Source organism: Rattus norvegicus, chromosome 9, assembly GCF_036323735.1.
Source record: "Rattus norvegicus strain BN/NHsdMcwi chromosome 9, GRCr8, whole genome shotgun sequence".
Taxonomy (NCBI): domain Eukaryota; kingdom Metazoa; phylum Chordata; class Mammalia; order Rodentia; family Muridae; genus Rattus; species Rattus norvegicus.
The window spans coordinates 116778205-116787254 of NC_086027.1; the positions used below are offsets into that span (position 1 = coordinate 116778205).

The 9050-nt window shown below is 47.4% G+C and overlaps 1 protein-coding gene across 1 annotated transcript; it reads left to right on the forward strand.

Annotated features, from left to right (window-relative positions):
• The first annotated feature begins 1895 nt into the window (after positions 1–1895).
• On the forward strand, positions 1896–7102 carry Zbtb14 (zinc finger and BTB domain containing 14). The gene is made up of 2 exons (NM_172325.2): positions 1896–1979; positions 3825–7102. Exons 1-2 carry the CDS (start codon positions 1977–1979, stop codon positions 5169–5171), a joined length of 1350 nt encoding a protein of 449 aa, NP_758828.2. The 5' UTR covers positions 1896–1976; the 3' UTR covers positions 5172–7102.
• Positions 7103–9050: the final 1948 nt, after the last annotated feature.

Here is a 9050-nt window from a genome sequence, read left to right on the forward strand (position 1 = left end):
AGTTCATGGCCGCCCGGCTCTCCGCGCCGCAGTGCACCGCGGTGGGGGTGGGGACGGCCGAGCCGGGCCCGAGCGCGGCCCGCGGGGCGCCGCCCCTCGCAGCCATACCCTCCAGAGCAGACGGGACCCCCGCGCACGCTCCCCGCCTGCGTCCGCGGAGCTCCGGGGAGCCGGCCGCGCGCCGCCCCCGCCCCTGGCCGCGGGAGGGCGCGGGAGGACCAGACGCGCAGGCCGCGGAGTGCGCGGGGCGCGAGCTCCGGGCTCGCGGGCGGAGCAGGGCGCGGCGCGGCGCGGGGCTGCGGAACCGGCCGCATGCCCGCTCCGGAGCTTGTCGCGCCGCCGGGGCTGCTGCGGGCCAAAGAAGAGCCTCGCGCCCGCGCCGCGACCTGGAGAAGTGGCGGATGGTGGAAGGGAAGGTGGCCTGTCGCTGGCGGGCACCGCTCAGGGGAGCTTTTGTTTAGGAAAGAATGCTGAGGGCTCGTTGCACCCGGCTGATCACGGGCTTCGAAATGCGAGTGTGGGCTCCCCACGCGCGGACTGCGCCCCAGGTCTTGCACGGGGTCCCGGATTCCCCACTCCCAAGTTGTGCGGTCGCAACAGGGAAGTGGTGTGGCCGCCATTGTCGCAGCTGCTCCGGAATAAGGAGGCGGCTGCGGCTGCTTATGTAAGTTTGCTTTGGGAAAGCCTGGCTCCCTGCTCGGCGAGGACGCCTTAGAGCTCCCGCGATTTGGGGAGCTGCTAGCAAGGAGCTGCTTTATGGTATTATAGGTGCTGGGCTATGTCTTGTCCCACACCTACTTACACACATATTGGCAATGGCTATCTTCCGGTTTGACTCATTTGAACTTAGCAATGGGAACATCTCTATAGAGGAAAAAAAACCCGAGCTGATTGGCCCGTGACCTCCTTTGAACAAGAATACACACTCACCAGAAATGAGAAGGCACACACTGATATGTTGCCATGGCTACCATAGGGCCACTCTTTTCCCAAGTCCCATCCCTTGATTCCACAGTTAGTGACATCAGAAGTGTCACCGAAGAAGGTTCTGTAAGGAGTGATTTCCCTTAGGCTGACTGCAGGCCAAGGGTGGATCTAGAACCCAGGACAGCTGAGATGAAGACTTGAGGGAGCATCCTTAGAAACCATCTTCCCAGCTCTCACACAGTGCACATGAGAAAGCCTGCTAACTCAGAGCCCTGTGATGCCTACAGCATGAACTTGTTGTGAGCTCTCAGGATGGCGATCCCTTGGTGGAGTCCCGGGCCAAGTCTTTGTGTAGGAGTTTATTGAAGCATGGACACCTGCTTCTAATGCACTTGTAGGATTGGTGGTCAGTAGAGGAAATTTTTGTTCTTCAGTCTGTTTGGGCTGCAGGATGTGAAGTTCTTTAGGTGAAGCATGAAAGAAAATTCTTTGAACCTGCATGTAGGGATAAGGAAACAATGTAAGATTTATCCATGGCAGTCGCAGAGGAGTATGTGATTGTGTAGTAGACAAAATGGAGTTGTTATTTCTTCGCCCGCTAGCTGTTGGGTGTATGTGCTCCTGCAGGCTTCCCGTATTTAGACAAACATGCATCTAGATGTTTATAGGTCCTAAAGAAAAATGTGGAAAGCTGTGCACCCAACAGGAAGTGGTGCGGGTAGGGATCACATGCTGACGTTTTCAAGAATATATACCACCTGCCACACCACGTCTACTCCTTACGTAGAACAAGGCCTGATTACTGCTAGCCTCATGCTGTCCACCCAGAAAACGGTTCGCGTGCAAGAGGTAGAACAACAGAGGGTGTTGTGACTTTGTTTTGCTTTTTTGCCCTTGTAAATACTTGGTTTAGAATTTAATGTGGAGGGTGAAAAAATCTTACTTAATCTGTCTCTTTCTTCCCATAGATCTGGCTTGCCCCTGATCAGACTTACTCTGATCTGAAGATTTTGTTGTTTAAGGCATTAAGAAAATAGCCTGAATTGTTCATGGTAAGTGTGCCTTAGAATATTAAGCCTTAGAATATCATTTGGCATTTGATTTAAAATAAGTATCTCACCCCTACTTCTTAGCTACCCCTAAGGTCTAGGGATGTCAGTAAGGGGGAATATACTTACTTGGTTTAAGTCCCTGATCCCCAGTGTTACACTACACACACACACACACACACACACACACACACACACACACACACGTCATACAGTTACACTTCTATTTCCATGAGGAAAAATCTGTTTTCCTCAGACTTAACGCTTTGTTGAATAAAAGTACAACAGTGTCGTTTTTTTAAATATAGAAGATATAAAACGTACTATGATTAGACCAACTCTTGACCACACAGTGGAAGGCCTTTCATGGTGGTTCTGAAATTTCTCAGTTTTTAAAACACTCCTATACTTACCGAGTACAGGTTGAACGTAAGTCCAAAATGTTTGAAATCTGAGGCTTTTCAAAGGGCAGTAAGTGAGAATTCTATACTGTGAAGCATTGTTTAAAATGTTATTTGAGAAGAAAAACCAAAACAAACAAAAAGATTATTTGAGGCAGGCAAGAGGCAAGATCTCTCTGAGTTCAAGGCCAGGCTGGTCTACAGATCCAGTTCTAGGGCAACCAGGGCTACACAGAGGAAACCCTGTCTTGAAAAAAAAAATTTTTTTTGAAACTGTATAAGGTGTGTGTGTAAGGTATATATAAAATACCAACTAGTTTTGTGTTTAGACTTGGACTACCATACCCAACTTATTTCATTATGCATATGCACGTATTGCAAAACCTGGAAAACAAAAGTCTAAAACTCGAAACACTCCTGGTCCCAAGTATTTCAGAGAAAGGATACTCAAGCGGTACACCTGCTGGTGTGACTTTTAACTGCATGGCCGGAAGACTGACCTCCTGTGAACCTGAAGCCTCGCCCCACTGTCTGCCCAGATGTCTTTTGAGGTCAGGTTAAACCTTGACACTCATCCAGGAATGGCTCAAAACTGTTGTGGAGAAACTTGAAGACAACACCGACTATGGTGGCGGTGGCACCCTCTCTAGTTCTTTAGTGGTTTGTCACTTCAGTCAAGGAAGTATCATGCCCAGGTCCAGTGTTATTTTACTGCATCCTCCACACATGAAATTAGGTACCACAGTTAGGGCTTGAGGAATCTTTTTTCTTTTCTTTCTGCGTATGTGGTGTATGTATACATGTCTGCATGGGTGTGCATGCATGTGCGTGTATGTGTGTGCCGCCATTCCTGTGGAGACCCTGAGGCTGACAGGACAGACACCTTCCTTGATTGATGTCCTCCTCATCCATCGAGACAGGACCTCTCAATGCCACCCGAAGTTCACTGTTTAGCCAGTAGAGCCAACTACCTTGGCACCCTCTTGGAATTACATGTGGCCACCATGGGGCCTAGCTGAGTTTGCATTATTTGGGTTGTTTAATCTGTCTTGACTCTCAGACTGCGTTAGTTTTTAAACATCTCCTGGATTTGATTACTGGATCTTACAGGCGGTAGGATGTTGGGCAGCTTCCTGACTTCTTTTAGAAATTGGGGACAACCACCGCCTACTTCCTAGAATTGCTTGAAATTAAGTAAACTGAGCCATCTAAATCTCAGGGAGTGATAACCGGGTGTGTGTTTTGTGGAAAGCTGTCATTGTTGTTATAACGAGGGGACTGTTCATCAACTGAAAGTAATTCAGAATCGCGATATGGAAATCCCTTGTCTGGGGTCATTCGCTTTTACCCATGCGGGGACCATCTCTGACCCTGACTCTCTGACATGACTAGGTTTCCAAACACTCACTGATGTGACTGAACAACACCTTTAAAATTTCCTTCACAGGAGTTTTTCATCAGTATGTCTGAAACTATAAAATACAATGACGATGATCATAAGACGCTGTTTCTGAAAACGCTGAACGAACAGCGCCTGGAAGGAGAGTTCTGTGACATCGCCATCGTGGTGGAAGATGTGAAGTTCAGAGCCCACCGCTGTGTCCTCGCCGCCTGCAGCACGTACTTTAAGAAGCTGTTTAAGAAGCTGGAAGTGGATAGCTCTTCTGTCATAGAGATAGATTTCCTCCGTTCCGACATATTTGAAGAGGTGCTGAACTACATGTACACAGCAAAGATTTCCGTGAAGAAGGAGGACGTCAACCTGATGATGTCGTCCGGTCAGATTCTTGGCATCCGCTTTTTGGATAAACTGTGTTCCCAGAAGCGCGACGTGTCCAGCCCGGATGAAAGTAACGGCCAGTCCAAGAGTAAGTATTGCCTCAAGTTAAACCGCCCCATTGGAGACGCTGCCGATGCTCAGGACGATGATGTGGAAGAAATCGGGGACCAGGATGACAGCCCTTCTGACGACACGGTGGAGGGCACTCCCCCAAGCCAGGAGGACGGCAAGTCTCCCACGACCACTCTCAGGGTTCAGGAAGCGATTTTGAAAGAGCTGGGGAGTGAAGAGGTTCGGAAAGTGAACTGCTACGGCCAGGAGGTGGAATCCATGGAGACTCCCGAGTCCAAAGATCTGGGGTCTCAGACCCCCCAAGCCTTAACCTTTAACGACGGGATGAGCGAGGTGAAAGACGAACAGACTCCTGGCTGGACGACAGCAGCCAGTGACATGAAGTTTGAGTACCTGCTCTACGGTCACCACCGGGAGCAGATCGCCTGCCAGGCGTGCGGGAAGACGTTTTCTGACGAAGGCAGGTTGAGGAAGCATGAAAAGCTCCACACGGCAGACAGGCCATTTGTCTGTGAGATGTGTACAAAGGGTTTCACCACCCAGGCCCATCTGAAGGAACACCTAAAGATCCACACGGGGTATAAACCATACAGCTGTGAGGTGTGCGGGAAGTCGTTTATCCGCGCCCCAGACCTGAAGAAGCACGAGAGAGTTCACAGCAACGAGAGACCGTTCGCCTGTCACATGTGCGACAAAGCCTTCAAACACAAGTCTCACCTCAAGGACCACGAGAGAAGACACAGAGGGGAGAAGCCTTTTGTGTGCGGCTCCTGCACCAAGGCCTTTGCCAAGGCCTCGGATCTGAAGAGGCACGAGAACAATATGCACAGTGAAAGGAAACAGGTCACCCCCAGTGCCATCCAGAGCGAGACGGAACAGTTGCAGGCCGCAGCGATGGCCGCTGAGGCGGAACAGCAGCTAGAGACAATTGCCTGTAGCTAGAGGTGGTGGGTCAGGAACACTCGGCCCGGGAGGTGGTCGCTTGAACACTTCTGTGCTGGCAGGACCTAAGGCAGTGTGCACTCCGGTTAGGTAATTCTCAGATTTCTCAAGGCAGTTATGTTCCTACGTTCTGACCAAACAGTTTGAGGTTTTTTTTGTTTGTTTGTTTGGTTGTTTTTTTTTTGTTTTGTTTTGTTTTGTTTTTTGTGATGTCTAAAGTTCATATTCTCAATAAGTTCCTCTACCCTTCTTTATGGTTTTAGTTCGAAATCTCCTTTGTCTAGTTTAAAATGGATGGCTTCTGTCCCGTCCAGAATCCCTCAAGTCTTACCAAGCTGGTGAGTGCACTGCGGAGAGTCACTGAAATAAATTGATTTCCCCAATCATCCCAGTGTATGTGACTACTCATGGTCAAAACAGCAGTTTTAATAACTGGATACAAGAACTTTATATATAGGGTGCAGACAGTGTTGGCACGCGCTGACCCAGAACACTGCAGAAGTACAAAACCAAATGTGGAAAAATGGAATGGTGTTGAGTTTTATATTTGGTTTGTGATTTCTCTCTCTCTCACATACACACACACACACACACACACACACACACACACACACACGTTTTTCACTGTTCCTGTGGACAAACAGTGGTTGCTTTCCTGAAGTGTTTCTTCATCCATTGTAATGGCCCCTGTACCCACCCATGCTGCGGGTCATGTGGTACCTCAGGGTGAGCGAGATCACCAGGAGGCTGGTGGTGTTGAAACCGAGTTCCTCTTTTGTCCAGTGTGGCCATACTGTCTGTGTGTGTCTGTGCGGTGGACCAGTATCGACTGGAGGAGAAGAGTCTAAGACAAGGTTTTTACAGATTAAAACAAAACAAAAAAAAAACAAAAAAAAAAGCCCTAAGGTTTCCTAGGTCTTGAAATTGTGACTGGTTTTGTATTTAAGATCAAAATTAGGACAAGGAACAGAGATGTTTCTTCAGATGTTTGTGTAGCTTGCAGGTCGTCAAGCTTGGGGTGGGGGCATCTCTGCAGCACTCAGGTTCCCGTGAAGAAGACGCTCGCTTACGTGAATGTGAAATCCTTTAAGTGTGTAAATAGTAGTGTTGGTCTCATGCATTTCGAGAAAAAGGACAGCTGCAATGTTTTTTCCTTTCCTTTTTTTTTTTTCTTCTTCTTTTTTTTACGCAGTGGATTAAAGTACCTTTCACTGGCAACAAGTCTCAGACCCCTTCAACCAACGTTAGAGACCATCAGACGAACCGTCCATGTTCTCCAAATGTGTTTTATCATTGGTGGTTGCAGTTTTCGATGGAAGCTGATTGCCTTGTCATAGCCATAAATCAGAATTATGAACTTTGTTACAGATTGGGCGTACTAAATGCTCTTTTGACTGTTTCCTTAGGAATATATTGAAATGCCAACGGAGTTCGGATTATGTTCTGTAAGAAAGTGTAGACCATTGTTTTAGGATGTGTACAGTTGTAGAAGGTGCCAGCTTTAAGAGTTCATGTTTTGGTTCTTAAGGTTTTTCTTTTTTCTTTTTTGTTTATAAATGCATCAAAGTAATTTCATTACATGGCTTGCCGTACTAACATCTGTTATTACTGTTGTGAGAAAATTTTTTACTTTCAAAACCGGTGTACATGTTTATGCCCGAGATTGTCGGATGGAGAAGCTACCGTTAAGATTTTTTTTTAATTTATTTTTAAAATGTATTGGCTTAAATTAATTTTTCCCTGAGCGGTTTGTTCTGTTTCGAAGGCAATCCCGTCAGTTCGACTATGCTGTTAGTAGGGGGGGGCCAACTGGTGATCCTGGGCTGTGTTAACCAAAGCAAATGTGAGATCAGCTGGCATCCTGTTAATAGCTATTTCAACAAACCATATTTTGGGCCTTTGTTTTTGTATATAAAGATAATGATACACTTCTCTTGTTCTTGATCTTTTTTTATGCCTCCATTGAGCATGTCCAGATCTACATGCTGTTATAGTCATGGTTTCATAGGGGCTCAAACTTCGGATATAAGATTAGTTCCTATAAAAGGCCTTGTGGACACAGGTAATTGTGTTGGAACCTGAGAAAACAAAGCAGGCTTTTCAGTACTTTGTATTATATGGTTTAGTGTTTGAGCCGTTCTGTATCTGTGTTACAGCTTCTACCATGGGTGCTGGGTTCCTATTGGAGTATGTGCTTTCTTTAGATATTTTTAGGGGCAATGGACTCTTATTGTTACTTTCCTTGGCCCTGAGCAGGAACAGTGCCTTTCTTGATCCAGTTAGCTCCACCCATCCCCAAGGTAGGAAAACCACCATGTTAGATTTCTGAAGGGACCCGCAGAGGCATGGGGAGTTCCTGCTGAGATGCTCTGGCCCGGAATCTGTGGTGCGTGAGCATAAAGGAGTTCTAAACAGAGGCATAGTAGGTAGCAACCTTCCCATCGATACCATTTCTTCCTGTACAAAGCCTGTGTCTGCAAGCATTGTGCTGACCCCAGTGTGTTATCATTGGTTTGGATGGTCAACAAGAGGAGCTGTAAGGGATTCTGTCACTCTCAAAGCAGCTGAGAGAATTGGGCGTCGGGGCACAGGCCTATCAACCCAGCTACTCAGGAGGCTGAGGCAAGATCGAAAGTTAAAGGCCCCATGACTGTAGCTAAAGAGTGGGTTCAAGACCATCCTGAGCAAACGACTGACATGAGGGATAGGGCATGGAGGCAAAGCGTTTGCTTATGCACTGAAGGGTGACACACAGGCTGAAACACATTTTAGGCTGAGCATGAGTTTCTTCACCTTAAGTTAAAGAAGTGGATTTTTACCCCATTGCCTACCATGAAAGTTGCACAACACTGAGCCCACCCGGTATCCCGCTTCCTGGGGTCCCCGTAAATAGTTCCTGTTGCATCGGTTAGACATGTTATCAGGCTGTAGCTCGGTTTACCTCAAACTCAGATATCTGCCTGCTTCTGCCTCGTCAGGGTTGGAACTACAGGCATGTGCCAGTAGACCGCACCGTGCCAAGGATGTTCTCAGTGGACACAGAGACCTGAGTTTTTTCCCCCCAGTACCTGCTAATTCTATCGTTGCTGGCTCTGCATCGTAGCCTGACACATCATTTAAAGAGTTCGTAACTGAGAAGTGTCTATGGAAGCTGCCCGTTCACAGCCCTGTCCCTTCGTACTCATCCTAGAATTTTCTTTGGTTTCATAATCACACGTCGTCTGCTCATTTTTAAGTAGGTCACTGGCATGTAGTCAAGTGTACACCCTGATGTGGTCGGCTTCCAAACCGACTTAGGGGACGTGACGGCACAGGCAGAACTGCAGTTCTGAGGCACACATGAAGTCATCCATTCGGACAATATTTTTATATAAAGCTTTCCCAAAGCGAATGCTTTTCAGACTACGGCTCGGTATTATCTGCCCTGGTTTACATAAATTCCAAGAATATCTGCTGTTTCCCCACTGAAGGGATGAAGACTACCGCCCCCGGGATTTTGATTTTAGTCTGCTTGCTTTCTTTGGAGGATATTTTCAATAATCCTACAGGAAGACACTTTCTGTGGAGTAGGATCAGTGTCCACTAACAATATGGGTTGAATGCCTGGCATTTACTGTGCCAGGCCTCCGGCTAGGTGCTAAGAACCCAGCAGGTGAGGGACTGGCCAGTCCTACTGTCCGGGAGCAAATGCCCCACCTTTGAGTTCTCACAAAGTTCTGTACCTGTGAAGATAGTGCATTATCACCCACATGTGCAAAACGCTTCTCAATCTGGGAGTGTGTTAATACAGTTCATAGAACTTACTTCCCTCCGAAAGGTAACTAAAGGCTTCACTCTTCTCATGAAATTCAGTGGTATCAAAGTCAACCAGCAAGGTGA